The sequence below is a fragment of the Taeniopygia guttata genome, chromosome 2 (assembly GCF_048771995.1).
Source record: "Taeniopygia guttata chromosome 2, bTaeGut7.mat, whole genome shotgun sequence".
Taxonomy (NCBI): Eukaryota; Metazoa; Chordata; class Aves; order Passeriformes; family Estrildidae; genus Taeniopygia; species Taeniopygia guttata.
The window spans coordinates 110,073,498-110,099,299 of NC_133026.1; the positions used below are offsets into that span (position 1 = coordinate 110,073,498).

Here is a 25,802-nt window from a genome sequence, read left to right on the forward strand (position 1 = left end):
GCATATGCCTCAATTAGAAGTAAAGAAAGTACATTTTAATGTAATACTTGCTTTTCCTCAGGTAACAGCTCATTTTGTACTTCTTTGCATGAAAATTGTTAAGTTTTATGCTACAGTGAGCACCACAGGGTAAGATTACATGAGGAATGCTTTCTGCTGAAGAGTGTTTTGGGATCTTTTTCTCCCTACAGGAGAGCCACACAGATGAGCATGAAGGTGAAGAGCAAGTCCATGAACAGCCCCAGCAGCAGGATGAGTACTGACTCATGCAGCATCTCTGACAATTTTCGTTTTGTGTGAGAACTTTCTTCTGGAGAATGGAACATGTGCGGCCTCAAACTTGAAATCAGTTCACTCCCAGTCTGCCATTAACATTTATGTACCATAGTGAGTGCCAGCCAAACACTGCATTCTGTACCAGTACTTTGCCAAGATGCATTTGCAGGAGTCTTCTTTCAGTGTATCTTCCCAAGAGGTTGTAGGGCTACATCACCTACTGTACATCACTGCAACGTCACCACTTGGCTGCTTGAGATTTGTTCTGCTCTTTAAAAATATATATATTTATTTTTTTTTCGTCTTAAGTATGATACACTTGTAACTTGTTCTAACATATTTATATTGGCATTTTGTGTGGCAAGGAGTTCTGTACCACTAGCTGTGTCTCTCACTTTGTGGTGCTTTTGCATTTTCTAGTACATCTGCCTTGGGGCATCAATTTGGCCAAACAGTTGAAATAAAGGGATACAATGGATGTCATACTCAAGCCACAACTATGAGGTTGTGTTGTGGAGGAAAACGCTTGTGTTGCTCACATTTATTCCTTCCCTGCCTTCACAAATGGAAGGCAGAGCATCTGTTTCACTGGGAGATTTATACCCCCATGTTAAAAAGCTGCATGGTATGTTTTTTGGCTGATTTCTAGAGGAACAGACATCCACTTAAGCTTTTTGAAAAACCCTCCCAGTTTCCTAACTAGTCAATAGAAATTTCCCAGCTTTTCTTCCTTTCTGAGGAATCCAGTCCCAGCCTCCAGCTGCACCTCTACCTCCGCAGAGCCCAGTGCTGAGGGAGGAGAGAAATCTCCTTGACACAAGCGTAGATGCAGGACAGTCTGTACCATCATCCTTGGCTTCCTGCTTCTCAGAAAAGAAGAAAGTAGGCCAGCCATTTCTTTACACTTTCCTTCTCCCTTCCACTGTCCCAGCCATACAAGTCTAGAAGACAGAAATTTTGTCACTAGTGCCAAGTATGGGGGAAAACAGCAACAGCAGCAGCCCTGAACCATACCCTAAATTCCCCTGGAAATAGATGGTAGATACTTCACAAGTTTAAGGCTGCTTCTAAAGCATGGAGAAGCTGTGAGGAGTCCTCCTGGAGACAGGGCACAGATTAGAAGGGGACCATCTGACGGAGGCCACTGAGCTGGCTCTGCTCTTGGCTAACCTTCCTCCTTCAAGGCCAGTGTGGTACAGAACCACGTGTGCGCTGGAGATGTCTGCAGTGGGACACCCTTCCAGTGTGGTCCCATGGCCCTGTTCTAAATGATGGTATTTTATAAAGAGAGGTATGAAGTATAAAAAGCATTCCTTGTTCTTCTCCTACCACTGTGCATTGTAGTCTTTCTGGTTATTTAACGCCTGGTATTCACTCACTTCATTTTCTGAGTTCTGGTTTGTTGTGCTGATTTAGCAGGTACATGGAAGTCCCATCCCAATTGGCATTCACTGAAAACTCCACAGCCTATTGAACAGCTAAATCATTTTAGGTGTTCATAGGCTTCTAAAGCGTTAGGTCCCCAGCTTGTATTTCCATAGAAAGGTTTCCAATATATCAGCCCCCAGGCACACACACATGCACATGCAGTTTTCCATTCCTAATCAATCTTTTGCAGCTAAGTGGCTCTTAGTTAAATGTGAGAACCCTGCTGTTGTGTTGCACCACCAACAATATATAAAATGCTGTTGAGCACCAGAACAGGTATTTCTATTCCTTGATCCTCCCCCTGCACAGCAGAAGAGTTTCTGGACCCTGCAGGCTGAAGTTTTTCCAGCCCTGCACCCAGTATTGACCTCACATCCTACCCAGTGATGAAATCAAAGTACTGCAACTTGCAGGCCAGCGCTTTCCTCTCCCTTTTCAATTGGTTACAAATAATGTCTGGTTTATAAAATCGTGTTTTTTCCAAAATAATTATTTCCAAGAATCACCACAAATGGGGGGAATTGTCATTTTTGTTGTATTTGTGTTTATTAGAACATATGTACTTATTACAATTGTCATTGTAATAAACAGTAGTTCTTCATAATACTGTTGAAGAGCAGTTACTAATTTTTTTCCAGACTCCAGAATGTCCTTTAACCTTTATGGGATCTCTGAATGGGGCAAGGATCAGGCTATAAACTTAATTTCATCAGCACGTCTCTGCTTACTGGAGTTCATCCTTCAGCCAATACTTGAGCAGGTGCATGGAGAGCACTTCAAAGGAAAACATTTTTCTGAAGGTGCAAATGGTGCAAATGGGGTAGCTGAGCTCCCCAGACAGTTCATAGCCAGGCTGTTGTGCCTCTCTTCTTCTCTCTCTTTTGAAGCACACATGGAAAAAAAATTTAAAAAACTGAAATTTGTTTCCTGAAAATTCCTTGCATCCTGTTTCTGATCTGAGGACCATAGCCCTCTCACTGCTTGTATCAAGGGGGGAGTGACTGATGTAGGGAGCCAGGGCAGTAAAATTCTTTGGGTGCACCAGAAACGTGGCTGTGCTGAGGGGAGAGCAGTGTTCTGAAAGGGAAAAGAGTTGTCCTTCCCCCCACCCCCTGTGAGTAACCCATTCTTCTGTTATGGTTTTAATATGCATTTGTAATTACCTTTACTAAATAGCACACCATAAAGCTTTGGTTATCTATTAAATGTAAACTGAAAGGAATGTAAACATATGTATTGTTAATTATAAATAGATAAGTAATGGCATAATAGATACAAAAAAGTCTTATTCAGATGTATCAGTCATTTTACATTATCCACAAACTGTCGCATGATAGAGTAGATTTTTGTCTGAATATGTGAATAACTTGACTTGCGTTTATCTTTTTACATATTTAATAAAAAAATATATGTTAAAATCTGTCTAGCTCTAGAGACTATTCAGAACATTCTAAAATAATAATTTTCTGGATTAAATACATATTTTTGATTCATCGGGGCTGCATATGGGAGCTGGAAGAAAAAGGCAGCTGCTTTAAAAATCCAGAAGTTTGCTTACCCTGTGTGTGTGGATAGCATCTGTTTTCCCAAGAGCTCAGCAACTGTATTCCCTTTTATAAATCAAAACAGAAAATGCACGTATGTATGTGTATGTAAACAGCACATTTTCCTTTATGGTAAATGCTTTCAGATTTTGGTGTCCTAACTCCCTTGGGTATCAGTCCAAAGCAAAACTGGCAGCAGCCAGGAGGCAAAGAGAGCACTACAGAAAGGTACCAAAGCTCCCAGTGGGCTTCCTCACGGTGGCCAGGTATTCAGGGATGAATCTTCAGTGCAGTACCTAAAAGTCACCTAGATTTTAGATTCAAGTATGAGGCTTTGTTGGGAGAGAAGGGGCAAAATTCCTTACAGTTCTCACAGCTCTGGTCTTTTGTAGCTGCAGCAGTTGCTGCTCAAGGGCAGGAGGTCTGAGCCTTGGATCAGGACCCTTTTCCTCTGTGTTGAAGTGACCCTGTTGTGAGCCACCAGCCTGCACTCCTCTGCTCCAGGTATCCCTGGGCCTCTGACAAAGGAGCGGGGGATGAAGCAAGGACCAGAGGAGCCCGTTTCCAGCCCAGGCATTCAGACCTGGGAGAGCAGCTCTTCTTTAGTTGCTTTTCATAAGACCAGGAGGAAGGCATGTCCTTGGATTAGTGCAAATGTTCTAAAGCATAAAAAAAAATTATATATTTTCCAATTCAGATAGTTGAAAACTTTCTGCCATAATGTGACCAAAAAAATGTATTGTTGGACTGTTAGGTCATCTACATACCTGACTGCAAAATAAATCTGTGACCGTACAGCCCTATGAAGAAAAGCATTTTTCTTCCTATTCACTGAACCAGTTGTCATCTACAACAGCTAATAATTCAATATATACACCGTGCAATACACAATTTCTTTTTACACTTGTCTTTATACAGATTGTAGTGACAAATTGCTTTAAAGAAGAAAAACAAAGTTATTTGCCATGTTTTCATACAGCAGGTGAAAAAACTGGAAAGAGAATAATGTCATTTAAAAGTGATACTCAATTTCTCTTTAGAAAGGTACAAGTGCAGGCAGGTTGTGGTAGTTCAAGTTTTATAATTTCATTTAATGAATATTTATAAATACTCCATTCCAGTACATCAAATTGCACTGCTTCTGTGACCCTTATTTCCAGCTTGTTTCCTAAATAAGTGCAAGACAGATGGAAAAAGGAAGCCTGTCCACAGAGTTTCTCCTGTATGACCACATTCAATTTGGAGTTTTGTTTATTGTATCCCAATTCTTTTCTCACCAGTTTCCTCAATGCTTGTGATGGAAAGGTGAAATACAAACTGCCTTTATAAAGCAGGTGAGGCTTTCGTGGCAGTGTATCAGGTATCGGATGTAGTGTTTAACTTCATCAAATATTGAGACTGCTGGGTGCATGCAGCAACATCAAACTCATCACTCCCCTTCAAATACAGTCAGAACAACCTTTTTTGGCAAATCTCATCAAATAAAGAGATTTCAGACTTACTCCAGGGGAGTCCTTGGGCAGTCAGGGAGCACCTCTGTGACACCCCATGTTTCCTGGGCATCACACAGGGTAAGGGCGTGGCTGCCACACTGGTGAGGAAGAAGCCTGGGAGATGCCTCCTGTGCTGGACCACAGTGGTGCTGAAGGGTATCCTCCCTTCCTTGCCCAGCTCTTGGCAAACCTCTGACTCAGCATTACAGCATGACCTGTCTCCTCTGCCTGACTCACACCTGGAGCTGCTTGAACTGTGACTCACCTGATTGTCTGGGGGGTGGGACGCTCCATGTGCTTGTTTGGTAGGCGGACCATGGATTTTTTCAAACCTGAAGGAACCTTCCGATATTTCTGCTTTGTGAACAGAGGAAGCTGATGTGCAGGCTTGTTCCCTGGTGCCTGTGGTAAGGGCTGCCTGGGGAAATCAGCCCTGCTGGTGTTGTGGTAGGGCAACTGCTGCAACCAGCTTAAGCTGAAGCTGCTCATACAACTTGCCAGTGCTCAGCTGAAAATATTAATAGGAGCTACAGATGTAAGGGTAAGTTAACTGGGGGGCAAAAATGATCAGGCTAGTGATGAACCCACAGAAACAGTCTAAGAACTGAAAAAGATGAACTTCAGACTCAGCTCAACAGCTCAAAAACTGCACTTTCACCTGGCTTCTGGCAAGTGAGATGCTTAAATAGTTAATAAACATGCCAGACTGTCAATCACATCCCTCTGTGCTTACCTTGGGGAGGTGGACAGATTTAATTAGTGCTTCAAGGCCACAAAGGCCCTCCGGCTAGGGCAGCATATGAAAAGACATGAAACTGAAATTCTTACTCCCTCCTCCAAGGCACACAGAAAATCCACGTGTATTATAGATGAAGGGAGCAGTTTACATCTGCATGCAAACATGTAATGTTTAAAAGAAAAAAATTCCTTGTTTCTCTTTCCTATGGCATTTTCTAAAACCACAAGAATTTGCTTCAAGCACACAGGCAAATAATGACTTTTTTACCATTTTGCACTGGTAGATGATGTTGGACTGAAACTAGTTTTGAAGATAAATAGGCAAATCTTCAAAGGTTTGCTGGCCAAATTTATTTTCAGCTGTTTACCTTTGTAGGCTATATTGTTTGTTGCTACTGAAATATAAACAATGTGCTTGTTACTGCCTAGAAAATAAATAGAAGGGCCAGCTGCTGCTGTATTAAGCCTGCATTTCTGACAGGTCAGCTGAGACTCATCTTAATGCTGAGAATGGGGAAAAAACTGTACATTTCAAAAACACTTTACTGTACCCATAGCTTTCTGAGCTCATTCTCTTGTCTTCACACATTCATATGAGGTGAGGAAAAGACTGAATGTACATAAGCCTTTCAGGAGGTTGTGTGGAAGAAATGAGTTTTGAGAAAATAAATATGGCAAATAAAGCAGGCACAGATGTGCGAGTGGGAAGGATGTACATTGCTGGGGTCCCACTGGTGACTAGGCTGGGCAAACCAGTGCTGGTTATAAACCACCAAAGATCTTGTGTAATCCAGCATGGATTCATCCAGGACTTTGGACACAGTGGTAAGAAGGAGGAAGACAAAAGAGAGGCGAGTAACATGGCTTGGTATAAAGAATAATATCGACGGAACAACTTGGTAAAGTTCTCTGCTGGACAGGCATCATCCTCTGAGATGAAGCATCTGGCTGCATAGCTCATTGTTGTAGTGGTTCAGATATCCGTACTATTCTATTCTTTGGTTATTTTAATCAGATTCATTCCAACTATTTATCACATCAGAAGAGCTGCAAATCTCCATGTCAAGTGTTACAGTCTGATCATAGTGCAGGTGTTCACTCTTGGACGCGTTTCTTCAGGGAAAAGATGTAAATGTTCAAGTGCTCGCTCAGCTGCCTACCCTAAAGAGAAATCACAGAGATTAGCAGCCTGTTTTGTATATGCTTCACAATTCACTGCCTTTCCTCTCCCAGTAAGAGGGGGAGGACCCAACCACAGTCCTCACATACTTGGGGATCCCTGAGTACACAGAAACCTGTAAATATTTAAACAAGAGAGCTGTTTTCCTTACATTCCTCTTGCAACACACTGCTGGGAAGTAAAATGGCTACAGACTGGATTCACAGGTGACATAAGCTGTGATGGAGCTGGGCCCCTCAGTCAATTTTGAATTTTGACCAGGTATTTCCATTCTGACCCCCACCAACAGGCCCATGTTGTTGCTTGGGTAGACTCTACTGTGCCACCAATGTCTGCTGACAAAAGGCTGTTTTCAAAGAATAATCCTTATATCCCATTGCTGTGGCTTAAATAAAAGCCAGCTCCCTCTGAAATGAGACCTTTGCCGTGCAAGGTGTTTTATCTAAAAGCTAAAGCCTTTAAAAGAGTTGCTAAAGGATCATTTGACAATTTATAAAAGTGGGCATCAAAGAAGTAAAACTCAATTTAAGCACTAGTTCAGATGACAATGACAAGACTGAGATGTAGCAGACAAAAATGTGCTGGTAAGATTGAATGAACTGGAAAACTATTCATGTCACCAGCTTGAGAGATGGTAGCAGAGGGCCAAGAAAAAAAAAATTGGGACACCTATTTTGCCTGCAGATTCAAACCAAAGTAGACCTTATTTTATTATTTCTATTTATGTCACTTTGCATTTTACCTTGCTATTTTTTTCAGTCAAGTGACCTTAGCAAGAAGAAAGGCAAAAAAGAGAGGTTGGTGCATTCATGCCTCATGGGTCGACTGCCACGTAAAACCAGTCCATAAATATTCTGATTCTGATGGGTTTAAAGCTGAGACCAGTTGGCTACATTGGAATAATTCACATCACTGAAGTTGCTGCACATGAAAAAAGGCATTGCCTGCAATAAACCTATTTCTTTTTTTTTTTAAACTTTAGGCTACATAAAACAACACACGGGACTAAAAAAAAAAACCCAGAACATAAACATTCAGACTCCTAGACAATGCCCCAAGCTTTCCAGACCCCTCAGCTCACCACGCAGACGCCGTAGTGCACATGGGCAGCCGTGAGCAGGGCGGTGAGCGTGCCCAGGGCCGCTTCTTCCATGCTGCCCAGCAGCCCCGAGATGGCCGCGTACACCACCAGCGCCAGCGGGAACAGGAACCAGTGGAACAGCTCCGGCTGCGTGCTGCTCATCTGGCAGACGATCACCTTGCACTGTCGGAGCAAAAGGGGCCAGGTGAGAAGCGCTGGGCCACCCCTGAGGGTCTAAGGAAAAGTTGTTTTGGGTAAGGAGGAAACAAGGCTGCAGTTCAAAATGGGGCTCGTTTCTGGTGAGAAGGCTGCGTTGGCACACACCTTTGTGCCTCATGGTGTCCTGGAGGACATTACTACGATTTAAAAAACACCCTTTCCTGGAGACAGGGTTTTGATACACTTGATAAGCGGAAGCACATCTTCACAAAAGGGGAATTTGTTTGCCATCTTATGTTTTCACAGGGGCTGGTAAAGTTGTGATCTCAAATCAAATGTGCCACCACCTAATTAATCACTGGGAGAGTGTGCTGGTATTCTAAACATGCAGCCTGACAGAAATATCTTCTGGTTCATTGTATAGAAGGGAGGGAAGTCAATATATGACATTTTCACATCCTGTTTCTCTTTTCTAGCACTCCTTTATGTACTAAAACACCAATTTCTTGGCTCGGTTATGGCAGTGCACTCCCTGGAGATGCAGCTGGGGGCCCAGAGAAAGGGATCCCACTCAGAATGGTGGAAAAAATGAATATATGGTGCATGGTTTAACTGAAGGCAATTAGCTTAATTCTGTTGAGTTCTGGAAACATAATGAGACTAATTCACTTGAAATTCAGTATTTTAAAAGCAATTAAGCACACCAAAGTGTTTTGTCTGGCTTAGGCTCCTTAAGAAATGTGTCTCATATATATCATTCCCATTACAAAAAAGAAAAGGAATTTAGGCACATCTGAAATATTTTATTGATTTAGTTTCACTCAAAATTGAAATGTGGTTAAAAATAGATTTTATGTATCCTGAAAACAGCAGAAGAATGAAAAACTCATTCCCTGTGCAGTGCCTGAAATCTTATGACAGCAGCAGTAGGAGTCAGACCATAGGAAAGAAATACTGGCTTTACTGCTTGTGCTGTAGAAGCTGAAGAATGCAAAAATAAACCATGAAAAAATAATTAACTTTGAATAGTAGAAGAAGTAAGCCTTTGTACCTAATGTTAATATTTTCACTTATATTCTCAGTATTGATTGTGAATTTTTTTAATAACACTGGTTTTATGAGTCCTTTGGGAATCATTCCAGAGGGTAACATAAATTGCTAAAGCAATCTATAAGCTATAATTTTTCTGCCTGCATAACTGAACCTGGCCATAGGGTGGATTTCACATTGTTTTAAACCATTGTTATACTTAAAATATTTGAGTGACCAAACAAATGGTCAAAGGTGTGAGAAGTTCCAGATACTAGAACTGGGATGGCAGGTAGAGAGCCATGGTCTGCAATTTGTGGTCTGCAGAGCAGGTAATGGAAACTCAATGTGTCAGGCTATCATGGAGAAGAAAAGTATTGCCATGACAAGCCTTCCTCTGATGCCAGAGGAAACATGACTAAGGAACCAGAAGAGGTGAAAGGAAATGCAGGCTTGATTTTGAACTCTAGAATGTTACAAATTCCAACTAAAACCCATACATTTTTAATGCTTGCTTTTAAAATGTTAACATTTTCAGCTATCATGCATACATTTTTAATTTGCATAGGCCTCCAACTCTTCAATGTATGTTTTGGGGAAAGAACAAACGAAGTCTGAAGAATATGTATTGCACTCAATATCTGATAAACTGCAGCCTGTAAAGAAATCTCTGGTTTGCCTTACTATTTTCCTTCTGCAAGCATCCTGCCACAATCACTCTTGGTTGGTTAAGATGTATGTGCAGAATGTGCCCTCTGCCAAACTCTGAAAGCATTTTCCTTACTGGCATGAAGTAATTGTATTTCTCATTTTGCAATCCCCACTATTCTCTTAAGAAAAATTAGGTAATGAATAATGTATACAATAAAACACATCTGAAAATCAACAAATTTTTGTGAGATTAAGTCCTTAAGATGGAACTGTTTGATTTGTGACCTTCAGAAATGTACATTTATAGGATACGTCTAACGAACACCACAATTATAACTTTTTTTCCATTCCTGAATTCAGATTTCTAAAGGGGTTATGTTTTCTCTTTAAAAATCTCGTATTTTTGAAGATCTGTCTCATAGTACAAGACACTTCCAGTCTTCCACATTGAGCATTGCTCAATGGCAAGATTTTTAGATGGTGTTGGAGTCTATTCTCCTAAGATGACACTAGTCACTATCCTCTAGGGTATTTTTGCTTAAATGCAAGAACACCTTTTTGCTTGGCTGCTCTCCTGGCTTCCCCCAGAGAAGAAAGCCCTGGGTTACCTGGGCTCAGCACTACTGCCTGGCTGCAGTGCTGCAGCTACAGCTGCACAGAGGTTTGTGCTGTCCCTTGGGAATGAAAGGAGGGAAACTGGTCACCATGACAGGAGAAACTAATCTGTGAGCAGAGAGCCATCACGAGGCCCCTACAGCTCTTTACATCTTTCCCTAAAACATGCTGTCACTGGTACAGCCTTTTTCTAAGTGGTGAAGGGAAAATGTAGTATCAGCTGAACTGCAGGATATAGGAATGCATGGACCACAGTAATGGACACAAGAGCAAGCTACAAGCCCTCCACTCTTGCTAGTAAATCTGTGCCTGTGTTGACCTTTCTTTCACTTTGACAAATACCCTGTTCTGCTTGTATGTTGGGGAGTATCATATTTCTGTAAGGCATCCCTAGGGTTTTCATGAACCCTTAGAATACAAACTAGAACCCTCACAAAAGTGTTATGCTGTGGCAGAGGAGGTACTTCAGTACTGTAAGTGTCCCCAGTCCAGACACGTGTTGTGGTATATTTTTATGAGACTGACTGTAACACAGAGGTGAAAGAGCTGTGTGACTCTGCTTATTTTAGCTACATTTTCTGCTCCCTTCTGCTTATTCACAAAAAAAAAAAAAAAATAGAAAGATATCTCTAAATAATACCACCACCTCAAATATACTTACAATAACATTTGAGAAAGCAACCCCAACCATCCATAAAAACAGTCGGGGTTGCTTTGCTAATATGTTGCTTGGAGATAAAACCACCCAGACTGTAAGAAGAATGAACAGCAACAGAGGTGACACAAGAGGTAGCAGTCCATCATACAGAGAATTAATCTTCAGTGTTTTCTTTAAATGTGCTCTGGAAATAAATACAATAGTTTTGTAGAAAAAGTAATTTTATCCATTCTATTTCTACACAGTAATTTCAAACTCTAGACCAAACTCAGCCCAAGAATTTATCTTGCAACCAGTGCAAATGTGCTAGACACCAGACATTTTATAAGAAATTGTAATATATCTAAGTAACATTTATTTCTGGGGTTAAAATATACTGATTTATTCACATAGCTCCTGATCAGCTTTGCTTGCTCACCATTGTCTGGCAATGGACCAGTAAACTCACACAAAGTGAGCTGCAGTACTCTCAAGCATGCAGACATGCTGTGAATTCAAAATATATGGCTTTAGAGGATGAAGCTTCTAACATGAGACATAAACTTGTTTCAGTCAATACACCCCACGTTTTCAGCGGCAGCAGAGTGAAGCACATGGCTGGCAGGTATTGCTCTTGCTAAGGGGTCTGGAGGTCATGCTGCTTGAGGATCCTGTACATTAGGATTTAGGTACTTTAGTTCAAATAGAGCCTAAAGGGGAGGCTTTTTGGCTAATTAGAGCACAGAAAAAATTAATGATGCATTGTGTTTTCTTGGGTATTTTAAACTGTTTTTTATAGGTAGTAAATTATTGCACTAAGTTCACTACCACTAAACCATTCCTTCATACAGCTAGTTCAGAAGAGCAATTCTCTGAAATGTACTGGGAAATGTCCTGTTTAAAATCTTTGAACATATGTATTTATAGAAACTGCTAGACAAAAATCCAAGAAATATCTTTCTCATGCCAAAAAGGAATTACCTACTACTAAAATAACAACTGAGAGCAGGCATCAGGATAAAGAAAGAGAGATTATTGGAAAATTCAGATCCTTCATCACCAAAGAGCTTGTGCATGCATCATTCAGGCAAACCTGACTGGTAGTTTAAAATTTTTGTGCTCTTCAGAGGAATGATAAGCCCAGCGGAAGGCTTGAGAGGAACTATGTCAAGTGATGACTTGAAAAGGAAAACACTAAACAAAAGTCCTGACAGGAAAGGAAGGAAACCAAACCCTCAATGCTCACTGGGGTAAAGGCTGCTACTGCCAGGGGCTGACATGCACAAGGTGCTTCCCTCTCTGTCATTTCTGAACAAGACTTCCTTGCACAGCTGATTCCCAGCCCCCTGCCCCACAGCCCAGCCTTTCTGCAGGTCCTCAGCCTTTCCTGCCCCACATCTCCCAGCACTCCATGCTTCCTGCCCCACACCCGGGGCTGTGCATGCTTTTGGTGACTGCACTGAGTGCCACCACACAACAAGGACTGTGTAGGAGAGATGTGACATGGTCTGGTAGACTCTCTAAAATTTAAATGTTAAATGTTTCCACTAATTCCTGAAGACATGCAGTGACAGTCCCTCCTCCAGGACACTTAGGACCTGAGAGACCTGAAGTGACAGATGAGTGAAATGAGCTAGCAAATACTAGGGGAAGGCAGGCAGCATTAATAAAAATAGGCCATTGGAATATAAACTAACTGTGTACAAAATTCTTGGGTGCAGCAAGCCAGTTCTTAGATGTAATCACAACTTGCCACCTGCCTAGCTTACATCTGATAGCAATTATCTGCAGACTTCAAACAGAGGGGAGTTTTACAGAAGGACCAGGAAGACAATTAAGTACTTCACAGAGTGCAGGATGGTCAGCTACGGAATTCAACCAGCACAGGCAGAAGTTACAAATCACATTTGATTGCAAATAAAATACAGTGGTTTTTACTACAGAACCTTTATCAGTTTACTGTGCAAGACCACTGTGAGACTGCTTGGAGAACAGCAAGTGAAAGGAAAAGGAGAGAGTTGTAAACATAAAAAGTAAACTGGTCAGATTCTGAAAACTTACCAGAAAAAACTTTTACTACATTATCAGGATGACATCTGGATGAAAGAAGCTAGTCTACTTCAAGCATTACATTTATTTGTAAATGAAGAAACCATTAAATATATAGAATTAAATAGGAAGTGATAGAACTTATTTAATGTTAATTAACTTACCTGTGAATGTTGTATAGTGTTTGTGGAAACGATAGAAACAAGCTGAAGCCTGGAAGAGAAAAACATGAATATGTAATTTGACACTGATGACCTCAGAGTTTTTTCATTTTATAACAGACCTTGTGTACTATTCTAAAAATGATTCAGTATTCCTGTACTCATTACAGGATATGAACTGAGGCTGGGGGCTTTCAGCAATAATAAAACTGTCCTCTTTTTTTCCCAAAAGCTAGCTGTTGCTGATACAGAATTTCCTACGTAATGAGTGATAAGAACGAAATATTTTAATAAAAATTCTGATATAGCTAATAGATAGGAACAATTATTTTTTATACAGGTTTGTCTGCAGGACCCAGAACAGCCCTACTTTACATGAGATGCTGTTTATCTAGAAAAATCTGAGTCTAACACCAAAAGCCTTCCAGTGGAATATAGAAAAACAATAAACTTCAAGCTGGGCTGTTCACATTAGTGGGGAAATAAGTTTATAGTTCAAAATATTAAGGGTCAACTAATGATCTGTTTTGATAATACAATAGCTGAAATTAATTAATTTTTATGACACCTCCATCATTTGAACAAGTGAAAGGTTTTTACTTCTTTTTCTAAGACAGCTGTGATGTTTCTAGAGGTCAGCTTTAACCCACAAAGCACGAGGGCTTTGCCTTTGCTAATGCTGTGTCTCCCTGCTGGTATTATCAACACAGCTGCCAGCAGCCCCTGAGCTGCCTGAAGACTCAGCTGTACCCCCTCTAACACCCACATCCAAAATACACTGATCCACCCAAGAATCAAAGAAGACTTTCAGCAACAAGTGGAAGCTTGAGATTTAAACAAAAAAGCCACTATGAGTCAGTCCTAACTAGGTGAAAATATATATGACTTTTTAAATCTATGTCATTCCCTGCAGAGCTCTCTGGTTTGTACTTTTCCCCACACTTTTTTGTATTGAGGGTTTTCCCTGGTCAATTTGATGCTTAGAGATTGCTTTGGGTAGCACATTACTGCACTGCTTTTTTATTATAGGGCATGAGACTTGAGTGTGATGCACTAAATTAATACATAATTCCTATTTTATTGTGGGCAAGAAAAGCCCTCTGATGTGTTACACTTTCTAGTTTTGACCTAAAACATCTCATTTAAGAAGCACTATGCTGCCTGTACAGAAAAGTAGAAAGCTTTAATCTTATTATTAGTAATATGGAGGGAAAAAAAGAATAGAGGAAAGATATGATTTCAGATTACTTTGTACTGAGGCAAATGTGACATAGCAGTGTCTTGAGAAAAGTTAGTGTTCACTCGTCAGTCCTCATCAAGGACATATCCAAGTGTTTATCAAACTCTGGCCACAGTGGCAACTCAAGAAAAGGAAAACAACATGAAAGAAAAGTGGAGATCAGGGTTGCTGGAAAAAAAAAAAAAAAAGTAAAAAGGGATGCAACAGATAATCTGTCTCTCCAGTCTTTCTGGTTATCTGCTAAAGAGAGGGAAACAAAGAATTGGAAAAAAAGAAAAGCCAGCCTGTAAATAATTTCAGGTATTGCATTCTTTTTATTGTTTACTTTTTGGCTTTGCTTTTTAAAACAATTAGGAGCTCTGCTTCTTTACTATGGCAGAAACTTCCTACCAAACAGCTGAAGGATGTGCAATTGAAGTAATATCCCAAGTATTTTGTCAATATATTTCTAGAATTCACAGGCTTAGTGCCTTCAGAGTGATCTGTGTTTAATGTGCACTCCAGTTAGCTATGTTTTCTATTAGGTAGGGAGCGCTAGTTCAATAAAATCTTGAGTTACGTACAGCAGTTCCAACATCTGTATCACATTAGAGCAGACATGAGACAAAACATTGACTCTTGAGGTTAAATCTAAATTTCCTGCTGCAATCCTGAAGTTTGATTTGTTAGGAGAAAAGCAACCGAGAGGAACAGAAATAGAGACTAGAACTAGAAATAGAATTCAAAGAGCAATGGTTGCCAACAATTTGTTATTTTTATGAAGTGCCATTTTAGTTAGAAACAACACACTGACCACAAACAGTCCCCCAGCTAGCAAAAAGCCACTTTCCAAACGGGGCAGTTCCACCAGTTACTCCCCTGTATTTTTACACAGCTTTGCTTTTAGCACAGCGAAAGAGCTGAGGATGCATCAGGGAAGCAAAGGGTGTTCCCCGTTTCTTATGGGATTTTCAGAATTCCATCATTTCCTACAATATGTTACTTTCCCATCTTTTTTAGCTTAAGAGGCCTGCCTCGGGGGGCTGCTTTTGGTACTCATAAAGTCTGCTGTTTAATTGGCATTAAGGATCCCTTTGTGCCCAGGAGCTAAACTGCTGCATCCGCATTGCTGCCATTCCCTGCTGCTCTGAGGAACAAAAGGTGCAGCCTGGAAAGCAAACCCACTGCTGGCTCTCTGGCACTCAGCCACCCAGGCACTGCCCAAGTGATGATCATGGAGCTCTTTTTTTTGGTTTGTATGTCCTAAAAGTACATATTTTATTTTAAAATAACTTTTAAAATTCAATTTCAGCTGACTAGATGTTTTAAAACATATGGGAAAATAGAACTCCTCAAGTGTTCTTAGAAGTAGTACACAGCTCTTCCAGCATTTTTTAGCTTCTTCTTTAGTATTTTCCCATTCTTCAGCTGATTTAAAATCTGAGACCCAACTGTAAGAACACAGGCCTATATTAAAGGCAGAAATACCACAGCACAGATGGGCGGCACAGATACACAGGGAATTCTTGTGTCACGCTAGGCTGAAAGTATCAAGCCCAAATCCTCGGATTTAGGTACAATCCTATCGTCAGGCCTCTGTGTTGCACAATGTAAACTCCCTTTTCAGAAAAACAGACCTTTTTAAAGCTCTTTATTAGGAATTATTTTGTCCATATTAAAAAATGCCAAACATAAGCATAAACAAACAAACAAATAAATCCCAATGCATTCAGAAATTCGGGATTAAAGACATATCCAAAGTGAAGAAATGAAGGCATTATCTTGTTTTCCAAGTGTGTGTATGTAAAAAAGCACACGTATACATACACAGACATGCGTATACATATGTGTGCACATATACATATATGTGTGTATACATATATGTGTATAAAGGAGATCAAAAGGCAATTCCCATCAATTTTAAGGACAACTTTAGATTTCATTTATTGCTTTCAAATTCAATTCCAAATCAATAAGGTGTTTTGTGATGCAGCTGAATAAAATAATAATTTTAAAAAGCTAGCACACAATGAATACCATGATACCTTGTCAGCTATGTTATTTGGACTAACAGTAATATATTTTAATTATCTGAGGGGACTTTAAATGCTCATGTAACTAAATTTAAAGACTACTGAAGATCTACAGGCAGACAGATTGTTTCCATGACATGCTGCAGTTACTGTGGCTGTTGTACCTGATTTAATTCAGGTATTTCTGCAAAATACAGACTTGCTCATTGTAGAAAAAGAGAGAAAACAAACTGCTGACACTACTGTCACTTCCAGAAAAAGCTATTTCAGCACCCAACAGGCCCATCCTGGCACTCAGACAAAGGAAACAGCCTGATGCAGGGAGCCACGTTTCTGAAAACACAAAACCTCACAGACTGTAAACACCGCCAAATTAAGTGACTCCAAGACACCTAAACCACTAAACAAGCTATAGTGCTTCAAAGGAAGGACAAACTTCACAGTTTATCTTCTCCACACCTTTGCTATCATAAATCACTTTTGTTAGTAAAGTCCTGGCAAATGAATCATCCTTAAACTGTCCTAAGAAGAGCACTGACATCTTATTTGTTAAGAATTGGCTCTCCTGATAGCTAAAAGTCAAAAATTCAAAAATGAGACAGTGCAATAGAGGGATGTAATTTTAGGTGAATGCTGCATTGGAAGCTGTGTGAATTTGTTCAGGAAAGCACCATCCCTGCTATGCTCCCCCCCAAAAAATACTCCCCAGAGCACTCATCCCATTTGGGAGGCAGGAAGAGGACTGTGCAGTCCTTCTGGGCATATCACACAAGTTGACCAACTCTCTAACAGCAGGCGGTTGTACTTGCATTTCAGCTTACAAATTAAATACTATCACTCTCCTCAATATTAGCTTGGAAAAATATTTAAATACTTTTTCCATGGTGTTTTTCTCAAATTCCTGGCACATTTAGAGCAGCTAGACACATGAAAATACCTTAACACACTGAATGTTTAGCACACTGATAGGTGCCTGGAAGCAAGCTTCATCAAAAAGTGAACATTTTAAAAGCACTTGTTTCAGGAACAGAAGCTTTCTATGGAACAGTGTGACCTTCCTTGGCATGTCTTGAGCAGACAACTCTTTTAATTGATTGTGCAAATACATAATTGCATTTTGAGCTGTCCATTAAAAAACAATTACTTTTTATTACATTATAAAATTACAAACTTAACACCACTTAGTAGCTGGGGGGAAAACCTTAGAAAAAAAATATATAATTTGCAGACTTAATTGAGCCTGTGAAGTCTGAATACATTAGGGTGAAAAATACACCCCAAATCCACCATATGAAATAATTTTACAGGTATTAAGGGAACATAAGGTAAACATAAGCACTGTCTTCATGCGCAAAGTTGATGTAGGTTTTGGACGTTTAGCATCTAAGATATTTTTTGAGTACAAAGATTGTAGAAGGATGCGCTTATCATGCTTGTTGAAAAGATATGTCTTTATCATGTTTATTGATTTTATACCTTATTTTCAGTGTCCAAGGAATTACACATGGCATTTATCTCGAACTCAGCTGTAAGATAACAATTGTCATTCAGAGGGATTTCGTACCAATTGAAAAATTAGTTTATGGCTGTAGCTGCTTCTTTGATGTAGCTGTGTTCAAACATCATTCTTTTTCTGGGCACAGGCAGAATTGAGCACCAGAGAAACAGTGCCTTTATTTGAAAAGCCCAGACTGGCTTCCAGAAGGACTCTGCCAGGCAAGCTCCCCTGTTTGACCTTCTCCTGGGGGTCCCAGAGCCCCAGAAATGACTCTTGACACCTTAACACCACCAAACTCATTCCCACCTGTAATCAGCATCCTGTGACACTGCTCTGCCTCTGGCCTTGAGCACTCTGCTTTTCTAGGTTATTGTTCTGACTGGTTCAGATGAGTTACTCCAAACATGAACTCAGTGGCTTCTTAAAAATATATCTCAAGTGACAGGGGAGTATTTCACACCCTTCCCTTTAACGGAGCCTTGTACAATCTGTCACAACAATGCCTTAATAAATGTTGAATTGGTGACAGACACGTAGAAGCCAACTCATGTTAACCACGCTTCTCAAGCAGCACTGGTCAAAGCCTGTCGGAGCAAAAACCTTTTGAAAACATTGCATTTAACCTGTAATCATTCAGCAAGTCATAGCTAGGGCAGAACCATCAGCCACTTTGCAATGGGAACTATAGGAGCTCACTACAGAATGACATCATTCCATGGGGGCAGAAACAATTCATAATTTGATTGTGGCCTCCTAAACAGTTTCTGACACTGAAAAAGGGGCAGGCTGCTGTATGAACACCCATGGCAAGGACTTGTGTGTCCTCCTTTGATATACAGGATGTAGCACAGTGTAAGTACAAAGCACTGTTTTAGAGGAGTAACTGTGCTTTCCCACTATGATGAAATTCACATAATTGGCATGTTTTAAATGTTACAGCTTGGCCTCATCATTACTTTTTTGCTGCTATTATCTGTTCATTTATGTTTTCACTCCTCATTTTATGTACTTAAATAGCTTGGGGAAGAGTGATCCTCAAGGAAAACACTGTAGAAGTCCACATAGAAGCCAAACCCTTGCACATCATAGGAAAAAATTCTGAATGCTTTGGCCACATCTCTAAAACAAAGTTCAAGTTTCAGTTTTCTGACAGATATAAATACTCAATTCACATTTCCTGATCAAACCTACACACTGAAAACTTGTTTCACCTTTGCCACAGGCTTCAGTAGCCAGATCTGGGCATTGCTGACCACACAGAGTAGAGTCAAACATGTCTGGATTACAAAATAGTCTGCTCTATGTACCATGCACTGATGAAGTATAACATATCCACTCCATGCTTAAGTGATCCTTTTCCCATGAGGGCTATTCTTGTGGTTGCAATTAATACCAAGAAGGAGTAGGAAACTCTGTGTATAATTTTTCCAATTTACCTTCCTAAGGAATGAAGCTGATGTGCTAACCCCACTTGTTTGTGTACATCCCACCACAACTTTCAAGCCCTCAGTCAATTCTGAGCAAAAGAATATACCAAAAGGAATTTCCAGTAACATGCATGTCTCCATCTTCCTTTCTCCAGGAAAGGATTGTAGCCTGAACTCAAATTTTATTAGACATTATAAAATCTTCATACAGAGCAAGTATGAAGGTCCCAAACATGGGAAATGCTTCATTCAGAGCATGCACCTACAGGTCATTTAATAGCAACATGAGACAGAAACCATCATCAATTAGTAATGCTGCTCCCTGAACTACAGATGCCAACCTGTCGGTGAAAATCTTCTCACAAAGTCTACAGTATCATTGTGGTACTAGAATTTATGTACAGAACTGACTGCTTTAAAATGCTTATTGTAAATATTTCATATTGCTGTCAACCTGATAGCAGAGTGACAGAGAATGTTAGGCATTTGGGATGCCCTGGAGGGGTAAAAATAAATGATAGCTCTCACCCCAGTGCTGCCCTTTGAAGGGACCCTAGTTAGCCAGAAAATGCTATGGGACAACTGTGGTTAAATCCCAAGAGAGCTTTTGGAGTGTCATGCACAGGAGCCCTGATGAGTGCAGAATAATTAGTTCCAGATGAGCACACAGGCACATAACTTTAAAAGGGTCTGTCTGCTCCCATGTTGTGAGACAAAAGGTATTTCTGCCTAGTAGCCAGGTCAACATACTCTGGAAACGGGAGAAGGACCTTCCTCATTGATTCAAGGTCCAGCTAGGTGTGTGTTTTGGAGCTGAAGGATGGAATTGTATTCACTGCCAGTGAAAATTACAGGATCATGTTTGCTGGGTAGCTGACAAATTCCCATAAAATACTACGCTGAAGTTTCTCTGTTTCACAGGGTAGTCCTCTGAGGTCACAGCTCAGCAGCTCAGGACTTGGCTTTCCTACAGGTGTTCACAGTGTGCCAGACAGTTCCCAGGAACTTACATAAAGTTCTCTTTCCTAAAAGATCTAATCTAAACACCAGTATTGCTGCACTTTTATGTATATCTTTGTGTGTTCTGGCACCTGATAAAAGCTCCATTATTTTCAATGAGTGAGTGTCACCTGGTGATACCACAGCTTCCTCTGAAGAGGTGCTTTTGTAGAGTTCATCCGTAGGTTATACATGGGTTATTTTTTTTCCCCAGAAAACTCCAGGAATGACATCTGAAAAACACTTTTGTGCATGTTGTTTGGATTTCTTCCCACCACAGAAGGTAGGAGCTAAAGCCCAGCTGCTCTTGGAGAAGCCATGGCTCAGCAGCTGAACTCCTGTTGTGTATGGAACAGTAAAAGCACCAAACAAATGCCAAGTATTGATGGAGCAGCTACAGGTTCGTTGTTAGAAGGACCACTAGTGACTACTAAGTGCCATCAGATGGTTAAGCACAGCAATTTATGGTTTAATGGCTCCTCTCAGGATCCTGGGAAACTAGCTTGTAAAAAGCACCAGAGGCCCACTTTGTTTTTAACTAGCCACAGAGGCATTTAACTGAGCAAGCCAGAGTGGGCTCTCTGATACAAATGGTACTGTCTGAGCAAGACACACTTGTTGCAGTCTCTCTAAGGGAGAGAATAATTGAATTTTCCTGGCTGCTTGGTCCTTGATGTAGGTTAGACAGGTACTTTTTCTGCAGTCACAGTGGGGTCCTGCAATTTACCACAAGCTTCTAAAAATTTCACATATCCCTAGTTACTGCACACAGGCTACCCAGTGATAACCACCTTACTGCTGAGCTGAGTTTCAAATACGAAATGGCAGTGTTTTCTGGACCAACATGACCCTTAGTGGAAGGATACTACTTTTTCTATATTTAAATTTGGTGTATGATTCTAAGAGATTTACTAAGCACTATGATAATTCTGTAATAGAGTCAGCCAAGACTATTATTTTGCATCCTTTAAACCCATATTTAACTTCAACTAAGTTGCAAAAGTTGCCATTGTGCATAGTGTGAGACAAGGTTTTTGGAGAAACCTTTTGGCTCCTACTTAAGCCTACTCTGCTTGGGACAGTGATGGAAGAAATACTATTCTGTACTCACAAATCTATTCATACAAGCATACCACAGAAGACAGAAGCAGTACTTCTTTCTTGTGTTAATGGAACAGTCCATTGAACATTGCTTTGCAGCTGGTTCTGGCAGAGTATGAAAAAGGATGCTACACCTGCAGATCTGATAACGCTGAAATGCTTCCCTTCCACAAATGCTTCCTACGATGTTAACAGTTTGAATTAGACCTTCATCCATGGCTTCCCAAGTGCAAGGGAAGCCATCAGAACACTCCCTGAATGGGATCTCATGTGTCTTAGTGACAGGAACCAAGCACTGATGTGTGCAGCACAGACCAGGCGTGTTCAGTGGGCTGGTCTCTGCTAACACCTAACGCTGCCCTAAGCTGCCCTTTCTGGGTGAGCCAGCATCCATCTCCCCTGGGCTTGCAGTGCTGCTGCAAGAGCACAAATCACTCCCTGTCTTCAACTACACCTCTGTCAAAGGTGAATAATTCACTGACTACTGAAAAGGCAACTACTGTCTTTCCCCTCTTCCTTTCTTTCTTTTCCTCAGAGTGCCTAAATCAGGTCTGACTAGAAAAAGACTGTATCATCTTGGTCACACACTGTTGGGTTTTTTTGGGGTAAAGTACAAAATCACGTCCTTGCAGACACTGCTCATTAGAAAGCACAGCCTGAACACAGGGTCCTTTCTAATCTGGAAATTCTGGGAAACAGTGCTGGGGCAAAAGGTGGTACCTGCTGCCAACCTTTCCATAGGGAGAGGGCGGTGAAAGCACACATCAGTGCAAAATGCTCGACGTGGGAGAAGCACCTATAACCATGTCCTCCATTCAGCTCAAGGGCAGATGTTTCTTTGGATGCAAGCCTGGAGTGTTCATATCGCCCTCTTCTCACCACTTGTATGCTCATTTAAAAATCTCAAAAATGCATATACTAATTTCTTCACCTTTCAAGCAACACATCAAAAACGTTTTACTTACACATATTTTCAGCTAAGACTTCTATATTTTTAACTCATTAAAATGTAAGTGCTCTTGTTCTCAGTCTTGATATAGCAGTCAAAAAACATTCAATGCTCATTTCAAACTACACTGACAGTATCAAATAATGACCAAATAGGCTATTGCTGTGTATGAAAAATAGATCTCTTCTGTTTGCAAAGGAATACTAAAGAGCTTAGAAACAACCTGGCTTTTATTCATATTTACAGTTGTGCATCTAAGGTTATTTAAATAATGTCTTCATCCCCTCTGTACATAATGTTTTGGAACATAGTGTGCTCCAGACCAAAACATTAAACTTAGAATATACATAAATGTATGAATATAAGTAACACTTTATCTGAGTGACATGAGGAGTTCCTGAGACTTTGGGAGCCCAGCAAGCCAGCACACTGCACTGAACTGCACATGCAGATAAGGAGCATTTTCTATATTATTTGTATGCAGCATACAGTAATTCAGTGAGGAAAATAATTTCCAAAGTTATCTTCTTTTTAAAAGTTTTCCAGTAATAACCCTTTTAATTATCTCTATTCATGTATTTTTGCACAAGCCAACACTTAGAAAAGTAAAACCAAATAAAAGAGGAAAATATAAAAACTATTAAATCAAAATAATAAAGAAGCTGTACACTTTTGCATAGATCTGGACACTTACCTATAAGCAGGATAACTAATACATCTGTAATATAATAACCAAACAGAAAAGGCTTCTGCCAGACCTCCACACCAACAGTACCAGTGAGCAGATATGCTGCTATTAACACCTACAGAAAAAAAGATAAATTATTTTCAATCCATTACATCAAAAGGTAGAGAATTTCATTTATCATCTTAATACAAATGTAAAAGTAATAAAAAAATATTTTATTAGCTCCTATTCCTATTTTACCTTCTGCTGCCATGGCAAAATTATTTCTAAGCAGAGAAGCAACTTGCAGGGTCACCAACAGAATTATTTAAAATGTATGAAATACGGTAAGCAAGCAGCTTCCCTGGTAATGTGTGCATCTGTTTGTATGTGTTAGGTATTACTGACTTAGATTTTCGAAATACCTAAATCCACTTTTATTGCCACTTTTATCCCCACTGCACATGCTCTTCCCTGTTTTTGATACAGCCTTCAGAATTAGTAATGTGCATATTTTTGCAGCTCTGCCCTTTGAACTGATCATATCATAATAACTGGAGGCGGGGGAGGGGGGGGAAGAGAAAAACCGTAAGCTCATCTGAAACAATAATAAAAAAATAAAAATGTTCAATGGAATGTGAAGAAATAAAAATAATGGTAAGGACATGAAGTCTTCCCTGATTTTTTTGACAGATAACATCATTGCAGGACACTAAAAGAATCACGTAGATGTCATTAGGAGTGAAAGAACACATACACAAGACTCAGGGGCACCCAGCTAGAGGGACTGCTGCCCTCCTCTAGCCTGCTTTGTTCTCAGCTGCTTAGTTTTGCCACAGGACCCATAAGGGGCTGTATGTTTCATGCTACACTAGCTCTAAATTAAAATGACAATGTTAATTACAATGCCATTTAGAAAACTGCATATTCATCTCTTTATTCCCAGCTAACATTCAGTAACCTTTATATTTTCCACTCAATGCAGCTTCATACTCTGGGATGAAAAAAATATTTTCCAGCTTTACTTGTGTTACAGATTTTACTATTTCTTAATCAGTTTTTTTTTAATACACAGGTTTTATTCCATGTTATGTATTTTCTCCATTTGAACTTCAACAAGCACATTCCTGGTCTTCTATTAAATTTTAACTCAAAGATACACTGAAAATATCTTTGTTAATTACCAGGTTTTTTAAGATTAAGAGCAGAATGCTGACGTCACTTAAACTTCTATTACATGTAGATAATGCTACATTTGGTTTCGCTTACTTCTCTGTATCTGAAATCAAGATTCTTGCCCTGTCAGTATGTAGGTCTTTATGAGGTTTTGCTTGGATTTTGCATTGTGGAACTGGATGTTTGAATTGCCTCTTCAAGAATAAGCAGCACAACAGATCCACAGCAAGGAGCAGCAGGCACAAGTGAGTGCCACTATGTCTTGGGCCACTGAAGACAGTGAGTCAAATTTTGGCCTAAGTGAAGGACACATATATTGGGTTTTGTAATCCACTGCATCAGCCAAATTAACATTTGGCTTCCTGAAGAAATTGTATTATATTACCCATAAGACATGACGGATGGAATCCTGACCCCATCAAAGTTGATGGCAAAACTCCAACCGGCTTTGATGGAGCCTGAATTTACCCTCACACGTTGAGTCCTGAACAGACTTTTTTGGCAAGGGATAAAAGAGGAACTTCAGTATTTACCATTCTTACAGTCAGTACTTTTGGCAGGGCAGCCATGAGCATCACTGTCAGATGTCAGTGCATGTCTAGGAACAGGGGTGTGGATGCAATGGGCTCTCACAGGGAATGCCCTGCCCTGGGATTTGATGATGCAAGACTCCCACATCGAGACTGCCTCCTAACAGATGTAGCATATGGGGAAAAAACCACTCCTTGGCTTCAAAATTTTTGTATATTGTTTTTTAAGGACTCATCACTTTGACTACACTGAAGCTGTCTCCAGCTTTAGAAAGCAGACCTCCTTTAGAGAGCCTGAAGGATGAGAAAATGGCTGTGTCCTTTGATCTAAGCTATACTAGCAAAAAATTGAAGATTGTCAAAATTACTAGCAAAGCCTAAGCTGTATAAACCAGCTAGCAAATAATCTGTATAAACTGTTTTAAAGGCACTGCTGGTGGAAAAAAAAAAAAAAAAAAAAAAAAGTAAAGCAGAAAGCAGTGCTCCTAAGTTCAACTGAATAATTTTACTTAAGAAAAGATGGCAAAGTTTTTTTACTTATCTCTCTACTATCAATCAGCTTTAGTACTTTTCAGATATAAATGTAGTCTCTAGCAAGTAAAAATAATTGCAGCCTTTTGAAAAAAGAGAAGTCCAAATTAAATAACTGCATTTGGTTTGTGTGGCCAGTTTTTGGTAGCAGTGGGGCTACAAGGGTGGCTTCTGTGAGAAGCTGCCAGAAGCTTTTCCCATATCCAGCAGAGCCAATGGCAGACAGCTCTAGGATGGGCCCACCACTGGCCAAGGCTGTACCAACCAGAAATAGTGATAATGCCTCTGGAATAACATATTTTTACAGGGAAAAAAAAACAAAACCAAAAAAAAAAAAAGCAAACAAAAAAACTTACTGTGCAGTTGTAATTGCTGCCAGAGAAGAAAGGAGTGAGAATATGGGAGAGGAACAGCCCTGCACACAACAAGGTCAGTGGAGAAGAAGGAATAGAAAATGCTCCAGGCAGCAGAGCTGAGATTCCCCTGCAGCCAGTGGTGCAGCCCATGGGATGCAGCTGTGCCCCTGCAGTCCATGGACATCCAGGGAGATGCAGAGATCCACCTGTGAGTCCCCACATCAGAGTAGGTAGGTGCCTCTGAGGAGGCTGTGAACCTGCAGGAGGCCCATGCT

The 25,802-nt window shown here is 40.3% G+C and overlaps 2 protein-coding genes across 5 annotated transcripts in view; one reads left to right on the forward strand and one right to left on the reverse strand.

Annotated features, from left to right (window-relative positions):
- Positions 1–3,122, forward strand: part of MAPRE2 (microtubule associated protein RP/EB family member 2) — a 96,378-nt gene extending 93,256 nt beyond the window's left edge. For all 4 annotated transcript variants that reach the window (XM_002196943.7, XM_072924637.1, XM_032746965.3 and 1 more), the window contains one exon: positions 192–3,122. In XM_002196943.7, coding sequence (XP_002196979.1) covers positions 192–263 — 72 coding nt within the window. In that variant the 3' untranslated portion in view covers positions 264–3,122. The remainder of the gene's footprint in view (positions 1–191) is intronic.
- LOC115493875 (ethanolaminephosphotransferase 1) overlaps positions 1,734–25,802 on the reverse strand; it is a 56,557-nt gene continuing 32,488 nt past the window's right edge. The window contains exons 6-10 of the mRNA XM_030266173.4: positions 22,962–23,070; positions 13,045–13,093; positions 10,856–11,036; positions 7,741–7,923; positions 1,734–6,640 (exon numbers count right to left, since the gene is read on the reverse strand). Coding sequence (XP_030122033.4) covers positions 6,575–6,640; positions 7,741–7,923; positions 10,856–11,036; positions 13,045–13,093; positions 22,962–23,070 — 588 coding nt within the window. The 3' untranslated portion in view covers positions 1,734–6,574. The remainder of the gene's footprint in view (positions 6,641–7,740; positions 7,924–10,855; positions 11,037–13,044; positions 13,094–22,961; positions 23,071–25,802) is intronic.